Source organism: Apis florea, unplaced genomic scaffold, assembly GCF_048593485.1.
Source record: "Apis florea isolate Af1SG1 unplaced genomic scaffold, ASM4859348v1 contig_3036_pilon, whole genome shotgun sequence".
Classification (NCBI taxonomy): Eukaryota; Metazoa; Arthropoda; class Insecta; order Hymenoptera; family Apidae; genus Apis; species Apis florea.
Genome location: NW_028256694.1, coordinates 502,585 through 529,383, shown reverse-complemented (window position 1 = coordinate 529,383; position 26,799 = coordinate 502,585). Strand labels below are relative to the sequence as shown.

The 26,799-nt window shown below is 22.5% G+C and overlaps 5 protein-coding genes and 1 long non-coding RNA gene across 12 annotated transcripts; 2 read left to right on the top strand and 4 right to left on the bottom strand.

The window, feature by feature from the left end:
* The first annotated feature begins 32 nt into the window (after positions 1-32).
* LOC100862986 (uncharacterized) lies at positions 33-3,979 on the top strand. Of its 2 annotated transcripts, none has more exons than XM_012487609.3 (6): positions 33-580; positions 652-924; positions 1,018-1,220; positions 2,684-2,886; positions 2,957-3,134; positions 3,206-3,979. In XM_012487609.3, exons 1-6 carry the CDS (start codon positions 577-579, stop codon positions 3,458-3,460), a joined length of 1,116 nt encoding a protein of 371 aa, XP_012343063.1. In that variant the 5' UTR covers positions 33-576; the 3' UTR covers positions 3,461-3,979. The 2 variants fall into 2 exon arrangements, with proteins under 2 accessions (XP_012343063.1, XP_086764193.1); XM_086908067.1 differs by having other exon boundaries at positions 3,378-3,687.
* On the bottom strand, positions 3,843-5,157 carry LOC105735698 (protein SPMIP1). The gene is made up of 3 exons (XM_012487616.3): positions 4,595-5,157; positions 4,360-4,511; positions 3,843-4,192 (listed from the first exon to the last, which is right to left on the bottom strand). The coding sequence occupies exons 1-3, from the start codon at positions 4,781-4,783 to the stop codon at positions 3,976-3,978; spliced, it is 558 nt and encodes a 185-aa protein (XP_012343070.2). The 5' UTR covers positions 4,784-5,157; the 3' UTR covers positions 3,843-3,975.
* Positions 4,030-10,955, bottom strand: LOC100872059 (mitoferrin-1). 4 transcript variants are annotated; one of them, XR_015292054.1, is made up of 6 exons: positions 10,324-10,906; positions 8,467-8,749; positions 8,058-8,282; positions 7,766-7,973; positions 7,386-7,584; positions 4,030-4,192 (listed from the first exon to the last, which is right to left on the bottom strand). XR_015292054.1 is itself a non-coding variant. In XM_003694420.4 (5 exons), the coding sequence occupies exons 1-5, from the start codon at positions 10,438-10,440 to the stop codon at positions 7,440-7,442; spliced, it is 978 nt and encodes a 325-aa protein (XP_003694468.4). In that variant the 5' UTR covers positions 10,441-10,933; the 3' UTR covers positions 4,966-7,439. The 4 variants fall into 4 exon arrangements, 2 of the variants coding, with proteins under 2 accessions (XP_003694468.4, XP_086764194.1); XR_015292053.1 differs by lacking the exon at positions 4,030-4,192 and adding an exon at positions 4,966-5,234 and having other exon boundaries at positions 10,324-10,955; XM_003694420.4 differs by lacking the exon at positions 4,030-4,192 and having other exon boundaries at positions 4,966-7,584; positions 10,324-10,933.
* Positions 10,956-12,586: 1,631 nt separating this feature from the next.
* LOC100872180 (uncharacterized) lies at positions 12,587-18,882 on the bottom strand. Of its 2 annotated transcripts, XM_086908066.1 has the most exons (4): positions 18,623-18,882; positions 14,643-18,412; positions 14,346-14,461; positions 13,210-14,272 (listed from the first exon to the last, which is right to left on the bottom strand). In XM_086908066.1, exons 1-3 carry the CDS (start codon positions 18,752-18,754, stop codon positions 14,380-14,382), a joined length of 3,984 nt encoding a protein of 1,327 aa, XP_086764192.1. In that variant the 5' UTR covers positions 18,755-18,882; the 3' UTR covers positions 13,210-14,272; positions 14,346-14,379. The 2 variants fall into 2 exon arrangements, with proteins under 2 accessions (XP_012343064.1, XP_086764192.1); XM_012487610.2 differs by lacking the exon at positions 14,346-14,461 and having other exon boundaries at positions 12,587-14,272.
* Positions 18,883-19,225: 343 nt separating this feature from the next.
* Positions 19,226-23,548, top strand: LOC100872298 (BTB/POZ domain-containing protein KCTD9). Of its 2 annotated transcripts, none has more exons than XM_003694422.3 (7): positions 19,226-19,417; positions 21,127-21,248; positions 21,328-21,504; positions 21,636-21,796; positions 21,971-22,197; positions 22,318-22,647; positions 22,727-23,548. In XM_003694422.3, exons 1-7 carry the CDS (start codon positions 19,367-19,369, stop codon positions 22,841-22,843), a joined length of 1,185 nt encoding a protein of 394 aa, XP_003694470.2. In that variant the 5' UTR covers positions 19,226-19,366; the 3' UTR covers positions 22,844-23,548. The 2 variants fall into 2 exon arrangements, with proteins under 2 accessions (XP_003694470.2, XP_086764191.1); XM_086908065.1 differs by lacking the exon at positions 19,226-19,417 and adding an exon at positions 20,905-21,035.
* LOC147657636 (uncharacterized) lies at positions 23,392-25,184 on the bottom strand. The gene is made up of 2 exons (XR_015292052.1): positions 24,400-25,184; positions 23,392-24,309 (listed from the first exon to the last, which is right to left on the bottom strand). It is a non-coding gene; the product is annotated as an uncharacterized LOC147657636 (long non-coding RNA).
* Positions 25,185-26,799: the final 1,615 nt, after the last annotated feature.

The following is a 26,799-nucleotide window of genomic DNA, read 5'->3' as shown; positions in this document are numbered from 1 at the left end:
ATAATAACTATATTTAGTGTGCAACAGTTGTCATACTTGAAATAGTTTTCTTTTACTTTCTTCTATTTGTTAAGATCAATTTTATTTATATATTTACGTTCTAAAAAAATTCAGAAATTTCAAAAAATAATTTCCAAATATAAATTATCTTAATATTAACCTAACCAAAATTTTTATTTTGAAATAAATTAATATAATTTTATTAAAAAATTAACATAAAATTTTAAAAAATAAAAATATAATTTTATATTTATTATATATATAATTTATTATTCGTTCATATAAATATATATAAATATATATAAAAATATATAAAAATATATATAAAACGATACAATTTTATAACACAAATTGTATTATATAAATTTATATCTTTTAATAGAATTTTATTCTTATAAATATAATTCGAAGTTTTATGTATCGCTAAAATTTTTATATTTTTACTTGAGAATGATTATTCTTTCTTTTGTTTTTTTCTTTAAATCAATCTGTCATCAATTAAAGATATTATTTTGGAAAGGTTAATTCTTTCTTAAAATTTATTTATTAAAAATTTTTCGTAGCATTCTAAAAGATATGCGTAAGTCAAAATAGTATTTATTAATATTTTATTACATCTTTGAGTGAATAGAAAAAGTAAAATTTTTACAGATCAAACAAGTGTAAAATGTAATGTAAAATTATGCTCAAACAATGATGTTCCGCCTTCGTCAGTAATTCGCACTTGTCTTGGTCCATCCTTGGCACAAGTGTTTTTTGACTATACTCATCATGATACATTAAAATTATTAGATGTACTAATAACACCAAAAACATCAAAACCATGTTTCTCAATTCCATCCGAAGATCAGTTGGTCAAAAATGAATACATGCCACCAACAGACCATCAAGTTATAAAAGCATTTGTACATCAAAATATATTAAGTAATATTATCATTATTAAGAAAATGTTATGTTATATATGACGTAATTTAAACAAAAATAATAATTCAAATATATTTTAAATAAAATTAATAGAGATAGGTGAAACTCTCATAGAAAATTTAAAAAAGGAAGTTGAAGAAAGTTTAAGAGAAAAAGTAGAAAGGCAATCGCGAGAGAAGTTTTATTTGTATCAAGCAAAAAAAAGACGAGAAGTCGATCTGCAAACGCAACAATTGCATGAAAAATACCAGAATTTCCTTGAATCTGTTCGAGTCAATTTACAGAAACAACTCCAAGTAACAATTTTCATTACTTTTTATATATTCTTTATGAATTTTTGTTTTTTAAATAAATATTTTTCAATATTTGCTATAAATAAATATCTTATATATTAAGTATAAGAGAAAAAAATAGAATTTAATTAATATATTATTATATTATTATAATTTAATTAATATTGATATTTCAACAAAAAATAGTTTAATAATATTTTATTTAAATTTGAAATAATGTTCCAATTGATAATCATATACATAAAATTTTTTTGAAAAGAAATCTTTTATTTTTTTTTTTTTCTGTAAAATCTGATAAGCTGATGTGTTTTTATTGAATAGATAAATAATGATATGAATGATACTATGTTAAACAATATTCAAAAAATTGAAGATTTTGTGTCTAACTTAATATAATTGAATTTATTATAAATAATTATTTTTTTTTAATTTATAATTAAAATCTTATACAAACAAAAAATTTCATTTAATGAAAAATTTTATTTTAAAAACGTTTATATACGATTGTGTAACTTTCTTTCTTCAAGGTTGTTCTATATGAGAATCGTTATCTAATTGAAATATTTGTCTTAGGAAAAAAAAAATATAGTAATATTTCATTTGAAAAAAAATTAACGTTGAAAATCTTTTTAATCTTTTTCGTAAAAAAATTATAAAATATGTTTTATAAAAAGATTTAATTACTTTATAAGTATTGTTTAATAATCATATTATTTTAATTATTAAAATTTTTTTTATCAAAAACAGAATAATTCAAATAAAAATTAAAAACAGATAATTGAATGAGATTTTATTGAAAAAATATACGAAAATAAAAAAATATATATATATATATATATATATATTCATATAATATAGAAGATGATTCATATAAAATATTAAAAATCATTTTCTTAAAAATTAATGAAGATATAAACTTTCTTTTTCTTTTAATTAAATTATCTCTTGATACAAATTGATAATAAATGATTAATAACAAATTTTTGTAAGAAAACTAATAAGAAAAGAAGTTTTTATATAAGTGTTTAAAAATCAAAATTTTAAACATATAATGAAATAATAATATTTCGCATTCGTAAATTTTTTCTACAAGTTTTTAACTTATAATAAAAGTAAAAAAAAAAATAGTTTAAATAATTTTAATATTTTAATGAGCATTATTTCATTTGATAAAAACTGTTCGAACAGCAAAAAATTAATACCATTTTCTATGATATTAAGATACCTTTTTATCATTCGTTCTAATAATGATTTATGCTAAAAAAAATTTGTTATATATCAAAAGATCAGTTTTCCTATCATTATATCTCTTTCATTTAATTTAAAAAAATAAAAGAAATTAATATCTTTATTAATTTTTGAGAAAATAGTTTCTAAGATTTTGCATAAGCTTATATATTTATTTATAATGCTAATAAAACGCTAAAAAGTAAATTTATAAAGAGAAAAAGATAATTATTTTTTAGAAAGAATGGCTTACAGCAGCCGAAGAATGTGCCAAGAACACACAAAAAGCAATTATACAAGAACGGATGAATATAACACAGGAAATGATACGAAAGATGCGTGCAGAAATCACGTATATTACACAATCATTATATAATGATTTTGAAAAATTATTTTGTGCTAAAAGGGATACCATAATCGCTGATTTCAATCAAATCATGAGGTTTATATTTGCAGGTTTATATTCATAGATAATGTATTTGCATAATTAATTTGAATTAAAATTCACACAGGAAGAGGCATATTAAATTTAAAAACGAAATGCAAGAATTAAAAGAAAAGGCGAATAGAGATATGTATATTCAAAAACGTCAATTTGAAATGCAAAATGTCACAGATATAATTTATGTTCTTTGTTTAGAGCGAGTACGAAGTAATAGAGAAAAACATGCCATACATAAATACTTCGAGGTAATAAAATTATATTCAAGTCTTATTAATTATTAAAAAAAATTTTTATAAAACATTATATATTAATACAGGAAAAAATTGATGAATTTTACCAATTAGTAATCAGCTTGAAAAATATCATTAATATTATGAAACAAGAAATTATTAATTGTCATACAAATAAAAAATCGTTAGAAGAAAAATTCTATAATGTTACTGAGCATTTTCAAAAATTCATTAATTTCATTTTTCATGCTATACCAGGACAAGCAGACTATTTATTACCACCAGAGTTACAACAGTTGATTAATTTAGACATAGATAAAGAAGATAAAAAGATAGAATAATTAAAAAATATAAAATTAGACATATAATGTGTAAGAGTACTTCTCTTTAAAGTATTAAAATGTTATAAAATGTTAAAATTATAAAATATAAAAGAAAAAAAATTATTTGTAACATTTCAATGTGAAAAACATATAATAATTGTTTAGCGAAATATCTTTATTGTTGAAATTGTATTAAATGTAAAGTATCGTTAATTAAACGTAATTTATTTTTAAAAACAAAAAAATATGAATGTAAAAAATTTATTATATAAAATAATAAATGATATAAAAAAAAAATTTTCACGATATTAATATTTTTATATAACAAATTTGTATATAATATTAATATAAGAAAATTTTTTATTATTTATATAAAATACTATAAATCAAAAAATAAAAATTAACAAATTATATAATAAATTTATTTATAAAATTTTTACTGTTTAAAAAATATAGCTGATAAACAATTTTTATAAAACTCTGGAATAGAAATATACCTGTTTGAAATTTTATTTAATAAAATGATTAATTCATTAATCGTCGCATACAAATGTTAATCTTCTTGAAGGACGATACCATTCTGGATCTTTATGAAGACTTGATATTTTTGGATGATAAAATTCACGCATCATAACAAATGTATGTGAAAATTTACTTCGTGGAATTGATGGATAATCTGATAGACGCCATCCATATATCCAATTTGTACACTCCGGATAGTAATAACGATTTTCTGGAAGATCTTTTAATCTAAAATAATTAATGAGAATATTATTAAAAAATATTGATATATATAAATATTGGTTGATTCTTCAATAAAAAAGAAAAGTTGAAATAACATAAAGAAAGAAATATAATAGATTTTTTTATTAAAATCTTTTTTTTTTTTTACTACAAAATGTTAATATATGTAAAACCTTTTATAAGTATAATTTTCATTGGTAATAAAACTTGGAGCGTCTTCAAATAACATGGCTCTCGTTTGTGGATCAATGGGTTTCATTATATTCATATTGATAGAACCATCAGGTTCGAGAGGTCTCCAATTTGGTAGGGGTTTTAAATGTATCTAATAAAAAATAAGAAATCTCATATAATTCTTATTATAAAATGAGTATAAATATATGTAATATATTATTTACGATTATATACAATGCCTATGCTTGGTTTTTTCTCTGGTTCATACTTCGGCAGCAATTCAACTTTTGTTGCTTTTTCTAAACGATCCAATAATTTCTGTTGATTTTTCAAAAACCAGTTAATACGTGTGTTTTCCTCTTTTTTTATCATTTCAGTATGAAATGCCTGACAACGTGTATCACAGACTCCTTTAGTCGTCATGATTTAATTTTATTATGTATTCAATAGTTTATATAAAATTGTAATCAAAATTTGAATATAAGCCCACTGATTTAAAAAAAAATTACATTTATAAATAATTTTCAACATAGCATAACTCTGAAATGAGAGTACATGTTATCGCGATTTTCTAATGTTTCTTTTATTAATTCAATAGACAAAAATAATATTTTCATGACTCTTTTTATATTTTATTTACATTACAGAATCATTTTATTTACATTATTATTACATATAATACGTTTTATTGTATATCGTTCATTTATTTTTTCGTGCGCTAACATTATCAACTTATGCAATAATATATCAGTGGGAGCATTATTTTATATATAAGTTGACAAAAAAAAATTTAATAAGCAAATATTAATTAAAATGTAACTCTATTAATTTTTCAGGTAAATAGTCCATAAAAATCAATTGGTCATCATGATCTCTGCAAATATACATAAAATTTAATTTCGTAAATATTAATAAAAATTAGACGCTAATATTACTTTTTATACTATATAAAGTGAGTATTTATTTAAACAATTAAAAAGAATTAAATTTTGCGCGATTATTAAATTTTAAAGATTATTGCGAAATGCATATTTATTAAACACCGAACTAAATACCATTTATTTATTCGGTGTATTGGCATTTTACATTATACACATAACATATACATGTATATTTACATGCATAGATTAATTTATATGCCAAATTTTATTATAAATTTTATTTTTTTTGTTAAAAAATCATATCTTCGCACCATAAAAATAATTTAAATATATATTTTTCTTCGTTTGAAAAAAAATTTATCAAAAGACATTTATAAAAAGATTATACATATATTTTTATGTATACAACAATTAATGACATGTTTTAAGGTGTCAAATAATATTATATCGGTAGCGATGAACAATAATAAATAAATATGGCGTGAAGTATGAGTTTTCATATGATATTACTCCCTCTTAAAGTCAACATCAAATGACTCAGTAATCACAGCCATAGGAAGCAATATTGTGATATAATGTTTAGATGAATTATTTATATTACACAGACTAAGGAGCAATTCTTAATTTGTACTTGTATAATCAAGGCGAATTGTACTTGTTGCACAATAAGATTGCCGTTTCTTTGCTTTATAATTTGTTTCTTCATACTGTACACACGCACGTAATATTAACTTATCTATACTGTTCTACAAGATAGTCTAAATTCTGTACCTTTTTATGCAGGACTTATCTAATGTTTCATTTTATGATTAATGAAGGTATTAGTAAATTTACATTTTATCTAAACTTAGATGAACCGCGTTATCATTTTATGATAGTAAATCGAATACTAAAATTTTATATTTTTCATTCGAAATATATGAGATTTTCAATTAAGAATTCTTAATTTCAAATTTTAAATATATCATTTTAATTATATTATACACACTGCTTCGCTAATTAATTTTTCCATGCATCCCACTGTTTGTTTTTTAATCTAAGTGTACAATAATGGTACAATATTAAATATACTAATTAAATTTATTCTAATTTACTATTCGAATAGAGCATATTTTTCAAATTTAATATTTTTTAAAGATAATTATATTATTGTTTTATTTATGATTTAACCAATATAATTTTACTGTATTTAATTAAAATATTTTTAACAGTTTTCTTCTATACAAAATATGTGTATATCATTTTGATTCAAAATTACATGGCTCACTTTAATGAATAATTATTGTAACATTAAAATTTTTTTTTATCACGTATTTTTATGAACGCCAAAAATACATTCACGCGAATAATTCATAAATTATTTTATAACAAAAGTATATAAACTATTTCATAAATAAATTGAACATAGTTTACATATAATTTAGCATGTTTGTTATATAAATCTTTTTTAAATTTTTATAATGAATTTCTTATTGATTAATATAAACGGTATGGTAAATGATAGCACGTTTAATAATACCGGATAACTATCATTTACACAACATTTATATTATGTTATCCTTTGTGAAATAATATTACTAATTAATAATTGTATTTCATTAATTTTTTAAAATAATACATTGTTAATTATTTTGTTTAATAAAATATGATATTCAATAAAAGTTTCAAAGATTCTATAATATCTTTATAGTATTTTATAGTATGTTAAGAAAAACAAAATATTTTTTTATTATATTAACAATTCCTTGTTTTAGATTTTATATCAATTAATAATGTTTTAATGATTTGGTGAATATTTGTAAATTACTACTTGCTGTTTACTTCAATGTACTAGAAAATGCAGTCATTAGTTTGTAATTATACATTATTAAATAGTCATATATTAAAAAATAACTAAAGAAATTTTCTGATTCGTTTTTCTTATTCCGTTGAGCTTGCGTCCCGCACTTGGCTCAAAATGGATTTTCATTTATACATGTATTTCTTCATTATGAATTATTATATACATGTAATAATACCGTAGATGAATTAACGAAATATTGTTGATAAACTCTCCAAATACGAAAAAACGGATATTTTATCTACTATTCAATAGTTCTTCATACAGTTCAAATGGTGTCGGTAAAGATTCAAAAATACTTAACTCGTTGTCACACCGAGTAACACTGAGGTTGGAGCATTTTTATCGAGATATACGCTCATATCTTGAAAAAGACTAGAAAATGAAATCTAGAATTCGAACTTTGGTTCTGATTAATTTCACTCGAAGAATCATTATCAATTTCTGGTCCACGATATCCATCATCTTGTTTTTCTTGAAATATATATTTGAAAAACTCATATCTAAAAATATTAAATTATATTAATTATATTAAATATTATAATTAAAAAAACAAAAATTATTATTTAACATTTTAAATAATATTATACAATATAATATTATTTAGATAAATATCTATAATTAATATTTTTTCATTTTATAATATTAAATATAATTTTTATTAAAATTATTTTATATATTTACGTTGACCAACAAATAGTTGTGGCTGGCATTTGATAAAGAACACGGGCATTTAAACCACGAAAATAACTAGATAAACCTCCATATCTATACACAATTCTTAAAGCATCTTTCATGCCTTGAGCCTGTATACCATTTTGTGTATTTAGAAGTGTTTTACAAACATCTAAAGGTGTTGTAACTGCAGCAGCAACAGCTCCTGCTAATGCACCTGTAATTTATTCACATGTTAGATTTAATATAAATAATTTTTAAAATAATATAATATATTTTCTTTCAAAAAATATATATATACCTGATACCATATGTGCTATTGGATTATAAATATGATTAGGATTTGTGACAACTTGTGCAACTTCATAAGTAACAAAATGGATCGTTTGAAAAGGTATATTCATAGTTAATTGTGTTGTGTAACTTCTATAAAATGCATATGCACCTTCATTTTTATATATATTTCTTATACATGTCATAACATTTTGATAAGGAGAATTATACATTTGTAATCGCTGTTTAACCACTGGAATAAGATAATTATTTTCTTCATTGGAAAAAATTCTAAAAATTATTAACCACATTTAGCTTATTAAGTTTCCATAAAAAAACATACTTAGCATGTTTTGGAAATATTGGGACGTAATATATGAAAATTATATGATAAATGAATAATTTATTTATTTGTTAATAAATTTAAAATGTTTTACCTTCTGCTGGATTCATTATACCATCATGAAGAAGTGTTGCCACAAAACCAGCAATTGCATAAGGAGCTACATTCAATTCAGAATATGTTCTTGAATTCAAAAATTTATTTTTAATAAATTCATAGCACGAAAAATACAATGCATGTGCAGGACCAGCTCCTACAACCATTGCACTCATACCACGAATTGGTCTCAAAAAACCTTCTTGTTGTACCATCCTCCTTAGAACAGTTCTTACTCCACCTCTTACACCTGCATTTGGTGTTAATGCTTGCATTCTTGTCTAAATAATATAAATAAAATATAAAATACATATATGTATAAATAAATTTTATTTTTACACTTTCTAAATGTCACATTTTATTACTAATTTGAAGTATTGATTACACATATAATAATATGATTTATAATGCAATAATAAAAAAGTTATTATTGGAAAATCTTTATAAAGATTGAAAAATCTTTATTACTCTTTTAAAATTTTAATTGATGAGAAAACATATAGAAATACTAAAATAAATGAAATCATGATTTGCAATTATTTAAAAATATAATTATTTTTATGTTTATTAATTTTTTCTCATTAAATATATTATATTATAATAATAAATATATAAGTAAATACATAATATTTTAAAAATAATATAAAAAAAATATAAAACATTAAATAAAATTTAAAATTTTTACTTTTATGATATATTGTTTATGTGACATAAATTTTCATGTTATTTTATATTTACATTTCATTGCAAGTATATTTTTTAAGTAATTGTGAAAGTAATTGCTAATATAGGTTGTAGGTTGAAAAGAAAACCAAAAATAGAACCTACTGTAACAGAACTAAGAAATGTGTTATATAATAAATGTTTGAAACTCATGTTCAGTTCAATTATTTTACGTGTTAAAATTATTTACAACTAATCTTTTTTAATATTATAAAATTACAAATATAATATTTAGGTATTGTTTATACTTTGCAAAATATAATATACATAAATATGACATAATAAATATATCAAATACTTAAACAATATATATATATATATATATATATATATATATATACAATCAATAAATAAAATTATATAAAATAAATATCTAAAATCAAGTTTATAAAAAGATAAGTAGAATTTTAATCATATATTTTAATAATAAAAAGGGATCATAAGAAATGTTTATATATTTATAAATTAATTAAAAACGATTAAATAGAGATTAGAAAGTTTATTTTTTATTACATAAAATCTTTTTTATTTATTATCAATTAACATAATTCCATTATTATTTAATTATGAATAGTTAAATTTACATTAACAACAATATTTTCTCAGATAATAATAAATTATATATTTATCATAGCATTACGTATTGAAATATAATAAACTATTATTATAAAATATTAATACTAAATTATTTGATGACTAATACAATCATTTGTAAATTCTAAAAATTAGTATCTGAAAGTAATTACGAAATTATATTGCTTAAACTGGTTGCACAATAAATTTATAATTGAGATGCAAAACACGAAATTATACTTGAATATTAATATTATATTATATTTTACAAATATTTGCAATTACCTTGAAAATTTAAGTACTTTTTTATTTATTTAAGATTACATCGACGAGATCACATATGACAAACTTGATTTCCAGATTTCAATGAGGAAAAAGATAAAATTCAAAGAACTGTCTTTGAATATCACATTTTATTATTCAAAGATTGTGACTTGCAATGTCATGGTATTAAATGTCATGATGATGTTAGAATATGACGGAAATTAAATTCCGTGAAACAGTAGTTGAGGTTATGTAAAATATTTTAGAAAAAATATACAAAAAATAAAATTATTACCTTAACACTGTCAAGTGGATACATAACACAATGTTCCATAATTCCGGCAAATGCACCTGCTGTCATATGTACAGCCACAGATGATGTAGGTAAAGTCTCATAAATTTCAGCATTCATATTTCCTGAAGATGCTTTAACGTAATTTTCAATTCGCAGCTTTAAAATGCCGCAATTTTTATATGCACTCTTTTGAAGCAGACAACGCGCATTCGGCAATAATTGATGCCGATTTATCGTTTATGTAGCAACATTTGCTTTGTAATTGCCAAAACATTCATTCAAAAGGATATGAGGATAACGTTCGTTCTTTCGAAATAATAAGACGTAATCGTATTCGTTGATCGTGTCTTAATGGAACGTATTGGAGTTGAAAAGCCTGCTACTCACGATAAGTAAATTTACAATGTATAGTCCTCTCCTGATATTCACGCCACATATAAGTTATTTTATTTTCTTACACTACTTTCTTAAAATATGGTAATACATGGCGTTTGCATTTGATTGTTTATTTGAATCGTTACGGAACTCGATACATACTGGCATTCTTCGCGATACGGTTACGGGTCGTCGTCGTCATACATTCGTTTGGTGAGGTTAGATGTACGCGCACGTGTCACGCATGCGTCGTATTCAACCACGTGGTTGGTGCGTATAATATCTACGCAGTAGTAGCTTAATAAATATATAATATAATGTATAAGACATGCTTTATATGTATATAAAAGCATACAATAATGCATCCATTAATCCCTCTCATAAATGGAGATGGGTCGTTGAATTTAAAATCACAGAATGAATCTCTCTAATATAATTTTTTAGAATTTTTCTTATTTTTTTAGATAAAACTAGATACTAATAAAAAGTACATTAACTTTTAATTATTTTATTTTAATGTACTTCATTACAATTTTTAAATTCCTCCATTAATTATAAAATATAAATAATAAATCGACATAACACTTATAGTAAATGTTTACGATATGTTTATAGTATTAATGTTTTTTAATCATATACATAAAAAATATTTTTATTTAATATTTTTCATTTTAATCATTCTATACTTTATTTCTATACATTTAAAATAAAAATGTTTGATAAATTCATTATATATCAATCATACATATTTTGTCAGAAACATTTATTTGTTTTATATAAAAATCAATCAAATTCATCATGTAAAATGAAGATAAATAAATAATTATCATCATTGAAAAATTTAATGACTTGCATTTTGTACTTCATAGTATTCTATGGACGGTTTTACTATATTCTAGACAATGCAATGTTGTAAAAACATGTACAAGATCATGTTACGTAGCATATGACAAACTACACATATTGTTCTAATTATAGAAAATATCAAGATTACGAGCTATCGTGTGCAGTACTTTACACGCTAATACTTTTTTAAAATGATTTAATCGAATGAGTTATGTAATATAAGTTTTAAATGTATGAAAATTCAATTTATATCATAATTTTTTGAATAATAAAAATGTTCGATTATATTGTATAAAATTACGTAAAATTTAAATACTAAAGTTAATCGATATTATTTTTCATGAGTTGAAAAAACCAGAATGATTCAACAGATGTAATTAAAGTTTCTAATATACAGGTGTTAATATATTCGTGCGATATCTTTAGAGGATCGATTTTAAAGGTCAAAATAAACAGAAAAGTTGATAACAAAAAATGTTAATTGAAATATATTTATTAAATTATAAATAATTTAAGTTTTGTGTTAAATAAAACAATTCATAAATAAAGTAAAATTCTATTTTCTATCACGACCGTTACATTCCATTTCTGCTGCTTCATCTAACGCAAATTTAAATTCTTTATAATTTAATAAATAAATTAAATCAAATTTTTATATTTGTTTTGGCCTCTAGAATTAAACATCCAAAATGTCAAACATCCTAATAAAATAATTATATTAACATCCTGTATAATATAATTATTTAATCGTTAATTTCGTATAATTATGTGAAATGTATATTTTAATAATCTATTGTTTTTATTGCATCAATTTAATCTGTGATTTAAAAATTTATAATATCTATATATACATAAATACTTACATGTAGGTACATACAATTATTATTTCAATCTTATTATTTATAATAAATAAAATGAAATCTTTTTTACATATATTGTTTTAATTATTTAAAAAATTTTCAATTGAAACACCAAAGAATATATATAATATGACTAATTTATATTATTTAAAATTCAAGAAAGGATTTAAATATTTATAAACTTTTTAACATGTATACAAAAAGTCATTTTATTTTAAAGCAATTATAATATAATAGTAATGAGTTTTATAAATTGTTAATTACTATGTTACATATGGCAATAAATATCTTAAAAAGTTGGAAAAAATATTCTACAATATTTTCACAGTAATAAAGTATAATATACTTGTTTTATGTACATATTTATACAAACTTATGTATATATGGAATAATAAAGAATACGCTTATTAATAAATGTAACATTTTTCATAAAAATTTAATATTACAATTTTTAAATAGATAGAAAGTTTGGATGAAAAATGAGATAATAATATTTTTGTATTACAATTTTGTTGTTATTGTTCAATTAAAAATAAAGAATAAAAGGAAAATAAGAAAAAAGAAAATTATTGCTTAAAATTATTTTAAACACAACATAATTAGTTTCAATTTCTATCCATTTTGTTAAACTTAAGTATAAAGAAATTGCCAGTAGAGTATGTAAAAAAACATAAATAACATTACTTTTATAAAATTTTATATTAGAATAAGATAACTATTTAAAAGTAACAATTGCCTTCCTTTTAATCTTATCAGGTTGCAACATTTTTACACATATTTCTTATCATAATGTAAACTTGATGAATAAGAGCTTAAAAAAAAAATTATATTTGTATAAAATTTTTGTTAATATATACAAAACTTATATTCATGTCAAATAGAGCACATATAATAATTCTTTAATTTGTAGCCCTATAAATATGTACTTTTATATACTTTTTCAAAGTGTACATTTATATTGATAAAAATTGCACACTAATTGCAGATTTGTGTATTTTTTATAAGAAGTTGAGCTTTATACAAAAAATTTCATATAAGCAATATGAAAAAATATTAACTATCCTTTTTCTTTTTTTTTTTTTTATAAATAAGAACTACTTAAGTATGTATTCTTCAATATAGTTTGAATGATTAACTCAAACATACATTATTTGTACAAAATTTATACAGGTTCTTTGAAGAAATACAACTTTACAACCAATTTTAATTAAATTTAATAACTGTACAATTCAATTCAATTGATTTTTTTCACAGTGTTCTTTTTTTCCTGAATTTTTTAAAATATTGTATATTATTTTTATTAAAAAAAAAATGTCTATTTTTATTTAAAAATATTTTTTAATTGCGTATTTTAATAATACTGCATTAGACTCAATATTTCTACATAAGTAATTCTTGCTTAAATTATACCATTTAGAAATTCCTAAATATATTTTTTTTTAGATAAGTATAAATAGCCAATTTAAAATTATGAATTTAATTATGAATGTCAACTTATTTCTAATATAACATATATTTGAAACAAATATTAATATATATTGATTTATATGAAGTTTTGCATAAAAAAATTTAGAAATTTAAATTTTAAACATATTAGATATATAACTTACAGATTTTTTCTTGGTCACATCAGTATTTTAAAGTTTAAAAATATTTGATTCAAATATGATATAAAATGTATATTATTAGAATCAACAACTAGGATTTCTTTTTTGTATTATATAAAGTAAAACACAATTCAACATCTTAAATTACAAGCTACTAGCTATACCTGATTAGATCTCCTACTTCTGCGAGAAGAACTTGAAAATAGTGGACGTGGTTTGTATAAGTCATCACTTGAATAACGTTGACTGCTTCTATGTCGGCTGCAATTACATAATAAAGTTCTTATAGTATGGACAGTAAAAATATATATAGTTTAAAAATTATAAATATTACAAAAAATATGTAGATTTTTTTTCAACTTTTTATATTATGTATTATATATAATTTGTTGATTTTTAATATATGGATAGCTTCTGGATAACTTGACAACTTTTTTCATAAATAGAGACCTTAAAAAAAATGTTTGATAAATATAATACTTTTAATTCATTACATGTATTTTATAAAAACAAAAAATTTATTTAAAAATTTATGAAAACATAAATCTTGAATATTTTTTCTTGAAAAATAGATAAAAAAACAAGTTTTCATTTATAAAAAAAGAAAAAAAAAAAAAAAAATTTAACATACCCTTTGTCTTCTTTAATTAGATTTGAAGAAGGAATTTTTTCACTGGTTGCAGATACATCACTTTCTGGACTTAGTGGCATAACAAAATTTTCTCCATTTAAAAGTGCTTGTGGAGCACATATGTTTTGTTGGAGTCTTTGCTTTTTAGATATTAATTTTCTTTTTTTTATATTATTCAATGCTTCTTCATTAGGTGAATTGAGAACTTTTTTATGGCTTCCTCCATCATTGTTATTATTTGAATTATTTAATAATATATCTGTTAATGGGCTAGATGAATGTTTACGTTTTGGTAAAGGTGGTGCCATCGCTTTTGGTATTGAAGATACAACTTGTCCTCCTAAACTTTCTATTATATCTTCTAAAGAACTATTTTCCACTAATTCTAATGATTCTAAGAAACTAGAAAATTTTTCGGATTTTTCATTATCAGCTTTGAAGTAACGACAATCTTCATTATCTTCAATTTCTATTGATGTAAATTCTATTGCCTCCGATTCTTTTTTTGTCATTTTAATGTCAGTTACACATCTATTGAAATTAGAAAGACTATTGTTTTGATTATCCTGAGAAACATCTTCATTGTTAAATTTTGATGTTGAAGGAATTTCTATATTTTTATTGTCATTTGAATAAGTTATATCATTTAAATTTATATTACTTGATTTTAATTGCTTGTTTTTATCATTTATGTCCATTTTATTAGTATCAATGTTAAAATACTTTGTGCCTTGAGATGTTATATGTTTTTCTAATTTAGATGAACTAGTTTTTTGTTGTATTAGTTTTTCAGAATATATTTCTACAGAATTATCTATTTTTTCTGCCTTTATTATATTGCTACTTGTTTCTTCTATTGTAGAAGACAATGACTCTTTATTTTGTAAGTCTTCAACTCCTTTATTGTCAGATAGTTTTGTTTGAATATTGGAACTTGATTGTTGGGCAGATTCTTTTTCTAATGTTTTATTAGGTAATGTTTCATTTAATGATTTTCTAATACACAGTTCCATGTCTGATAATTTCAATTTCAAATTAGAATGTGTTTCCAATAAATCTTTTGTACCAGCTTCAGTTTGTAACATCATTATTGATCTTTCTTCCAAAGTTAAATTAGTATGTTTCTCAGGATACGGTTCTTCATATTCTTCATCTGGTATTTCTATTATTTGAACACGTTCTTCATCTGGCATACTTTCAAAATTATCATTATTTACTGAATTTGATTGTATTGATTGTTCTATTTTTTGAATATTTTGTTTTTCCATCTTTTTATTTTCTTTAAGTTTTTGTTTCTCTATTTGTTTTCTAATTTTCATTAATCTTTTAGCTTCATGTATATTTTTTGCAAATTTTGGTTTCTTTACTTTCATTTCTCCTGAAATGCTATTATCTTCTCCTAGTAATGCTCGTTTTTTCAGAGGTAAATTAATATCATTAAATTCTAATTCTGGTTTACTGTGCATTTCATAATTATTAATGCTCTCTGTTTTGTATTCTGAATGTAATTCTGTTATTCTGTCCAATTTATAACTTTGTTGGTCTGACGATAATTTTAAATCACTTGTATGTGCTTCTTCAATATTATCTGATGTTTCACTACCAGAATTACTTATATGATTTGTTTCTTTAGAAAAAGTTGATGTATTTGATTTACTATTAGCAATATTAGATCCAGAATTGCTAGATTGTGAGTTTTTACTACTGGATCCATTTGAACCATCCCTATCTGTAGAACGACGATCATTAGAATTTCTTCTTAAACTAGAATGATCATCTTTTGATTTGGACTTCTTTTCTTCTTTTCGTTTTTTATCTTTGTGCTGTGAATCATTTTTACTTTCTTTTTTGCTATCCAATTTCTCATTTCGTGTTGAGCTTTTATTTTGCATGTAATTTTTTGCATCTTTTTTATTGTTTAACTTTTCATTATTTGTCTTAATATCTTTTTTTGTTTCAGATTTGTCAATTTTTTCTTCTTTTTCATTTTTTATAAATTTCTTTATATCTTGTTTATCTAATTTTTCTGTTGAATCCATTTTCATACTGACATGATTTTTAGATTTTATATGTTCCTTAGAAGTTCGTTTTTCATCTCGCTTATTTTTATCTTTGTCCTTTGATTCATTTTTTCTTTCTTTTCCCTCAATAATTTTTTCAGATATTTTAATAGTTTTAATTTCATGAGAACTTGATGAAGAGTTTTTGGAAGAACTTTTATTATCTTTTTTATAAGATTTTTTATCTTTTGGAGAATCTTTTTTATCTTTATTTTCTTTGTTTGATTTTGATTCTTTATTGTCTTTATTTAATTTTTCCTTTTCTGTTAATTCTTTTTTTTCTCTGAGCTCTCTAATTTTTTCTTTATAAAGATCTTTTAGATCTTTTCCCTCTTTACTGATATTATCTTTCTTATCCGTTTCTTTTATTTTATCTTCCTTTATTTTATTGTAATTATCTTTTTCTATATCTTTAATTTTATCTGTATTTTCTTTTAGTTGATCACTTTTATCTTTAGTTTTACTTTTATCATATTTATCATATTTTGATCCACTATGATTCCTTTCTCTTTTTTTATCATTACTTCTATCCCTATGATGTTTTCCTTCTTTTATATGATTTTTATCTTTTGATTTTGATTTAGATTCAACATCTCTGCTTCTATCTTTATTACTTTTATGTTCATACTTATCTTTTATGCTGTTATTTGTAGCATCACGACAGTTTTCTTTAGAAGATAAATTGTTTTTAATATTTTTAGAATCTTTAATATCTTGTACATCTTTATTTTTATTCAATTCAAAAATATTTTTATTATTTTTATTTTTATTAGATTCATATTCTTTGACAGTTTTAAAATTGTCTTTAATATTTTTAACATCACATTTATCTTTATTTATTTCATCTTTCAATGCTTCATGTATTGGTGTTGATGCATGATTAGAAGATCCAAAATCAGTTACAATTGATAAACGAGAATCAGAAGAAACTTTACTTAATTGTGAATCTTGATTACTATAATCAAAATTATCTCTTGATAGTTCATTACAGAAATCAGGACTTCTAGATCTATGACTAGTTAATTCTGATATACCTGATAAATGAGAATCATTAGAATTGTTAGATTCATTTAAATTCATAATATCAATTGGTTCAAAAGTAGGACTATCTTCTTCATCTTCTTCTGTTTTATCATCTGATTTTCCAGATATATTTAAATTTAAAATACTACCAGTCTTATTAAAAGTTTTATCACTTTCATCTAATACTTTTTCATCTGAAGAAATATGTCCATTCTCAGATATGTTATCTTTATTTTTTTCATAAGAAATTTCTTCCTCATGTGATTTTTGTTCATTAATTAATTTTACATCTTTCTTTATTTCTAAATCTTCCATTGCATCCATAGATTCCAAAGATACATCCTTTAAACTATTTTTGTCAGACTCTGGTGAAACAGGATCTAAATCTTTGGGTAATAAATCTTTAAGGCCACATGCACCATTTTTTTCTTTTGCTTTAGGTCTTTCTATTCCTAAAAATTTATATACTACATCTTCAATTTGAGGCATGAAAACTGAATACACTTTTGGATTTACTACTTGATCTACTATGCGTTCTACACCAGCATCTAAATAAGGAGCTTCATGTATATGTTTTCGTAATGTTTCTCTCAATTGATTTTTGTTTAGATCTGGTTTCCATGATTGTTTGCTAAGAAAAGAATTTACAGATCCTTCAACTCTTGTACGCAAATTTTGGTATGCTGGCTGTAATTAGAATGATAAAAATTATTATGAATAATAAATATTATTTATAATCATAAAAAACTTCTATACATAAATGTAGTATTTGAAAAGCATAATTATATTAAACATAAATATATTATATTTTAATCATTATTCTATAACATTGTTTAAAATGATTATATGAATAATTTTATTGTAATTATTTAAAAATATTAAATATATGTTACATACTTTTGTATCAACATCAGCAATACATTCTTTACGAAATTGATCAAAAATTCCTTGAGATTTAACTTCTCCTACAATGTGATCTATTAATCGTGGATCACCTGCTAATAACGTGTTGGGTAAACTTAATTCCATGATGAATAAAATATTCAAAATGATTATAATTCACTTGAACATTAAATAATTATTCATTTTCACTAACGAAATCATTCCATGAAACAGTACGCAGCCATACTCTTTGGCTTTACGTCTAGGTTAAATGTTATATTTGTGTGAGTAAATGAATAATAATCAGTGGTACCAATCTTCCTAACTTTACTTACATCACAAATATTATGGTATAATATAGATGTGGAAGTCAGTAATATATTTTACGATAAATATGCAAAAATAAAAGGTGCATTTTTAGAATTTTATCTGAATAGTTAATAGGAAAAAAAGAAAATAAAGTATTTAAAATTTTCTACTATTTAATATTTTTTATTTAATTTACAATTTTTTATATATATATATATATTATTTATAAAACATATATTAATGAATAAAAATTTTAGATTTAAGGCGTTTCTCAATAAGAAGTGTAGTTCAGTGTATGATAATAAACACATCTAAAAAATTTATACTTCTGATCTTATGTAAAGTTATTCTATGTCAAATGCAACTTGTTTGTGATTCTATTTTGTCTGGTTATTACTAATTAATACCATTTTTTTTTTATTACGTATAGAGGTTTATAACTTTCTAATTATGAAGAGAATAACGCTTTTTGTCAATGGCACCAATATTTCAAATGGCAAGGTGGCTGCGATTTTATTCATATGTATAATAAATTTTGCTTCACGTTTTATTTTTTCATTTTTATTGAATTCCTAAACATTATAATTTTTCAATTTTTATTTTATATCACAACTATATTATATTATATAAATATACATATAATATAATATATATAATATTTATATGGATATGATATATAAACTTATAAAAAAAATTTGTTTGAACTGTATTTGCATTTTTGATATAAACAATATTTAAAAAAATATGTAGTATTTTACGATTATTTTTTTTATTTATAGATATGTAGATAGTCATATAGAATATTTTTAATATTTAATACTTCTGCAGATACTTTTTTTAATATTTTTAAAAATAAAATATTTTATTTTTAGTAGTATATTTTTATTTAAATGTGTAAATTAATATTTTACTTAAAATATATAATGTCATGTAACTAATGCTATAATGAATGGGGATTGATATTACGTGGAAAACTAGGAAAAAAATTAGAATAGAATTTTTTCATGCAATACATTTGTTTTTAAAAAAATTAATTTTTATAAATATATATATATATATATATATATATATATATATATATATTATTTATTATAAATATATATTTATATATAAAATATAAATATTTATTTAATATAAACTATATTTAATTATACATTTAATTATATTTCAAATAAATAAAATGGATATGTCTACACAATATATTTTGTTTTTGTATAATAAAACAAATTTAACATGAAAAATATATTTAATGGAATATATAGAAAAAAATATATAGCAAAATATTTATAATAATCTTTATAAATATAAATATAAACAGTTTATATATAATAATTTACTTTTAAATGCTACATATTAATACATATAACAATATTTAAGTTAAAACATAATTAAATATATACATATCAATTAAATACTTCAAGTTAATTTTTTTGAAAACAATATATAATATTTATTTTTGGTATTTGTTGATATTTATATTATATTATGGAATATTTATATCTGTTTTTGTTTATTTTTTCTTATATTTCTTATATTAAAAAAGATATATTTAATATATATATATATAATATATAATAAATATATTATAATTAATAAATTTTAATTAATATAATATAATATATTTAATATAAGTAAAATAGTGTTTCATGACATTTATATATTACAAATTAATATTTAAATAAAAATTTTAATAATGAATGAATAACAATTTTTACAATATATAAATACTATTTAATATATATTGAATATTTAAAAAAAATTTATTATATTTAACTTTTTATAAGAAATTTATACAACATTTATAATAAATTGCCCATTTCTAAATTATCATATTAAAATTTATTACTAAATTATTAATAATTTTTTATATAATTAATTAAAATTTTTTGTATAACTATATTATTAATAATTATTAGTAAAAAATTACTAATAATTAAAATTATTATTTTATAATATTGTTAAGTTATAAATGTAAAATTTGTATTCACAGAAGATTTATTAAGTTTTACAAAGGAATATAATTCAAAAATCTAAAAATTTATATAATTTAGATATTTTCTTATTTTTTACACATTTTGTTGTATGTAACAACTAAGTTTTCCAATCAAAATTTATTCAGGTGATTATTTTAAGAAATTATAATAAATATTTTATATATAAAAATTATATATATAATTATATATATATAATTTGATGTTTATTTGTTTTAGGTATTTATGGTAACCAATTCACTAGATGAATTATTAACAGCAGCTAGCACAAAATTTAATATTGTTGCCAAAAGAATATTTAATATTCAAGGTGGAGAAATTGATGATATTAATCTAGTCAGGTAAAATAATTAATATACTAATGATGATCAGTTCATATTTTTTTAGTACATATAAATTATTGAAATAAATTATTTACAGGGATGATGATGTTTTGTATGTTTCATGTGGAGAAGATTTTATTTCAAAGGATAAGCTTTGTATTCCAAGTCAATTAAATACATATTCAGAATGGATTACACTGAATGTTGGTGGAAAATATTTTACAACAACCAGAGATACTTTAACGAAAAAGGAACCAATGAGTATGTTGGCCAGGTAAGCAAACATATTCAATTGATTTATCATTTATGGTTTAATCATAGTTAAAAAAATGAAAAGACTGATATATTTTTGTTAATTTTTAGTTAAAACTTACTTTTGCACATACTTATAATATGAAAACACAGAATGTTTACAGACACTACAGGCACTGAACAAAGGATCTTACCTAGCCGACAAGATAAAAATGGTGCATTTCTAATTGATAGAAGTCCTACATATTTTGAACCATTATTAAATTATTTAAGACATGGACAAATAATACTTGATACTAATGTGAACGCAGCAGGTATGTTTATTACAAATTTTATAATTTATTTTATCAATTATATGAAATTTTTTGATTTAAATTGTTTATCGAATTGTCACAAATTGTCTTTAATTATTAATTTCTTTTTATTTTATTTATATCTCATTCTATTATAAATGTAATAAATTAATTAGATAAAAATTAATTTATTAGGTGTTTTGGCAGAAGCACGCTTTTATGGGATAGAAGGTGCTATTAATATATTGACTGAAATGGCAGATGAAGAGGAGCTTCAAAGAAGTGGTTTAGTATCTTTAACTCGTAAAGATGTACTTAAAGCAATTATGTCAACACCTACAACATCAGAACTTAGATTTCAAGGTGGTAATTTTGTTGGTGCTGATTTATCACAATTAGATCTCAGAAATATAAATTTTAAGGTGATTAGAGTTACATTGATATTAAAAATAAATATTAGTTATAAAAAAGAATTTAATAATGTTCATATAAATAATTAATAAATATAATTAGAAAATAATAAATTTAAAATAATATTTTAGTATGCAATTATGCGTGGCTGTAGTTTGGCAGGTTCAAATTTATCAGGTTGTTGCTTTGAACGAGCCGATTTATCTCATGCAAATTTACAAGGTGCTGTGTTAAGTTGTGTAAGAATGCTATGTGCAAATCTAGCTGCTGCCAATCTTCGTTCATGTAATTTTGAAGATCCTTCGGGTGTACCTGCTAATATGGAAGGTGTGAATCTTAAAGGTGCCAATCTTGAAGGCAGTATTATGTCTGCTGTAAATCTTAGAGTAGCAACATTAAAAAATGCTATTTTAAGAAATTGTGATCTTAGATCAGCTGTGTTAGCTGGTGCAGATTTAGAGGTACTATTCCTTAATAATTATTTCTCTTGAAATATATATTTGTGCTTATTTTGAAAATGTATATTAATATATATTTCAGTGCTGTGATTTATCAGGATCCGATTTACATGATGCAAATTTGCGTGGCGCAAATTTTAAAAATGCTGAATTTAATCGAATGTTAACGCCATTACATATGTCTCAAACGATACGATAAATTTATTTTAGATTCAATAATATAAATATTTATTTAATATGTAAGATCATAGTAAATTTAGTAATTATTTTTATAGATTGCATTTAATATTAATGCAAAATATGCGCCTAATATTTTGTGCTTGTGTGTGTACTTGTTAAATTATTGCTTTATCATTAAATTACAGTCTAACGCTGCAATCAGCGGTCTAAATATAACTAAATATTTATAAAATTATTTATGAAATATTTATAAAAATATTTCATCTCATGGAATTAAAAATTATAGAATATAAGATCAAAATATCATATAAATTTGTTTAAATGAAAATAAAAATTTTGACAGATATGATGATTAGAAACTTTATCAAATATAATATATAAACTTTTCGTAAAAAAGATATTTATAATTGAGAAAAATTACGTGAATTGAAATATATAGAATTATATAATTTTTTATTTTCTATTTTTCAGTATATTATAAATATTTTCTGTAATATTTTTTATTAAAAAAAAAAAAAATAATTGTATTATATTGTAATTTTTAAAAAAATGTATAAAAACAAAATATTTTTTTTCATAAAACAGAATCGTATTTTTTTATTGATTGCGGCGTTAATATGTACATTGAATAAAATTTTATTTCTATTTTTTATATAAATTTTTATATCAATAATATAGGTTCAACAAGAATGTAACAAGAATAAAATTATCAATACTAAATTAATATGTAGTGTTTTAATCTAATATAATATTTTTTTTATCTTTTTATATTAGCATATAGTAAATATACTAATATTATTTTATTATTTATATTAGTAGTATAGTAAATAGTTGAACGAATTTTTTTTTAAAAATTCGAAATTTTAAAAGATCCTTATTCCTTTCATTTTCCATGTATAATTTCTTATTAAAAATTATTTATAAATTACCGAAATATTAAGAGGATAGATATTTTTAATTAATATTTAATCATATTATTTTCATAAAAATTTTTTGCAAAAGAATGAACAATCGTTATCTTATATCGTTATTTCATTTTAAAAGATTATCTTCATTTTGACTCTCTCTTGTTCCACTTCTTAAATTAAGTAATTCTTACTTAAACATTTTGAAAAGCGTTTCCGTTCCGTTGTGATATCCATATTCTTGATAATCATGTCAAAATAAAAATAACAGTTTCAAACTATATAATAAATCTCCCATGATGAATGTGTTCGTCATCGAAGTTTTCATATCCATAAATTATCTTGAAATTCCTTGGAGAATAGTCAGTCTAATTATAAATTAAATAATAATCAAATGTGAAGGAAAAGCCAAGTACAGAATGTTCGGTCAAATTTAATTTGTCTTTGCCACGATTGTTTGCAGTTACATGGAATATGGTCGATGGAGAACGGGACTAGTGTTGCAACTTGTTCCCGGAGATTCGTCTTAATCTCGTTTATCAGAAGTCCAGAAACATCCGCGATGTTGCTTCAAAGTTATCTGCTTCCCAGAGCAACGAAGTCGCTTTAACGAAGCGCATCACAGACGCGTTCGAGGACGATTTTTATTCCGACAAGGAGTAAAACTTACTTGTTTCGTATTTTTCGTCGACATTGGATTTGATATGTCTTCGATTCGAGGATTAAAAAGTGAAGGAAAATGTACAGCCAAGAAGAAGAATTTGTTATCACGAATAAGATAAGATGTTGGGCCTAATTTATCATGCAATTCCATGTATTCTTCTATATGTAAGATAGATAATAAAATTTGATTAATTCAATATAAAAGAAAGTTAAGATAACTTTGCTGATGATGATTAAGAAAGAAAGTTTGTGGATTTAATTGTTGGTTCATTAAAAGTGTCATTATTCTGCGTCATCTTATATCGCCGTTTTTAGTAGTGAAAGATTTTCAACAAACTATTTTATTACTTAAAATTTCATTTTTCTAAGTTAGAAAGATGAAGAATATCGTTGATGTTATTTCTTTTTCCTTTTTTTTTTTTACGAAATTAAAATAACTTTCTAGTTTCAGACATTAGAACTCCTGAATGAAATCTTAATGCACTTCTTACATTCTCTTTTATCTTATGACAAACGATTCGTGTAAGTATTGAATTTGAGAACTTCTTTGACGTTGAATTGCTTCGGAAACGAGGCCACCAACTCTACTTTTACTTAATAATTGAAACTGCATTTAATTATATCATCGAGCAAGTCGATCTCTATCTCGACTGAATGCCGAAACAGATTTTCGGGATACGAAGCAAGAACTTTGCAGGAAAATTATTTAAATTTTCTCTACGATTATCGTCACACAGTATCTCAGCATAACAATATTAATCGTCAATAAATTTTATTATTCTTAACATTAACATCGTTGCAACTCAAGGTTCGATTGCAACTCCAATCCAACGCTCACTTCTGGAGCTCTGGATTTAGTCGACTTATAAAACGACTTAAAATCTTCCATTACACCATTCTACGAATATACGTCAAAAGTCACACAAAAGTTGGGCAAATAAATAATTCTTCTATCTACACTTCCATTAATCCATCTCTACCATCATCACTATTTCTAATGAACTATTTACTACAACATCGTTATACCGTCGAAAAGATATAACTTAATCCCTTCTTCATCCGTTCGTTCATTGTAATAATTTCAATATTATCTTTTTCCGTGTCGTTGCACCAAACTGGGCCAGGATAATCATCGTTGGGAAAAAAACTGGGGACAGGTTTACGACTTATCGTTGAACGCTGAACAATGTGAAAATTCGCCAGGTAAGGGGTCGCGGATGAAAGGGTGGAAAGTTGAGAGCCGCAGTTGCAACGTAACCTTAAATTGGAGACTCTATATTCCGGTGCACGAAATTGCATAGGTTCACTAAATAGTGGCACTTTAGCACGACCTTCTGCTAATAAGATCCTTCGAGTGATACTCACGGCGAAGTGTTTTAAAGTTGAACGTTAACTCCGATACCTTGTTGTTGGCACGCGTTTTATTCCTCGTCTCTCGCGCCACCTTCGCCAGTTTAGATTCGGATCGGGACGGAAAAGGAAAAGAGAGAGAGAAAAAATATCGTATTTATAACTTTGGAGGAAGGAAAACAAACGCGAGGAGGGAAACAGAAAGAGCGGGACATTTTTCAAGGCGTTTTATATTCGTGGCGTAGTGGAGATTTAATGCACGAATGGAAATAAAAAGTAGGCCAATTTAAAGTACGTACGAAAAGTGTCACACATTTCTTTTTTCTTTTTTTTTTCTTTTTTTTAATATTTTATCATTCGTATTTTAATAATAGATAATAATAGTTTTAGTTGCATTTATTTTCCGTATATCTTATATCTTTTAATGGAGCAAACAATTTATAAATTATTCGCCACGATGTGTGGTGTTACTTTTGTTCAAGGAGTTATTCGTTATGAAAGAAACTTTTATACACAGTCTTACAAACTTTCAAAATTTCAAGTAATTCATCGTGATGCGTTCTCGAAAGAATAATCTCCGCGTCACTTTATTGCGTAAAGTGTATTTAAACATCCTGTAACAATATCTTCATTCCTCAATTCAAACATTTCTCACAAATCTTCACACGATTATAAACGTGTTTGAAAAATATATTGTTCATACAAGTCATACATTTTTCTACCGAATTATAGGATATTTCACTTGTTTCCAACTTTAACTAATAAATACAAAAACTTAAAAAAAATTCTTTGTTTCTTCTACGAGTCAATTTCCTTTCCCTAATTATTTATTCATTTCTTTTACAAAAAAAAAAACATTACTAAAATAAAAATAAAAAAATTGTTTCGAGCCAAATTAAATTCATTCGTATCTTTTTAACATTTCCACTTCAATTATTTACGTTCTGAATATACTTTCATCGATATACTTCCACTGAACATACCAGTTTAATATAATTGGACGTATATTAAAAGTTAACAAACTTTCCACGGAATCGGAGAAAATTTATTTTCGTTT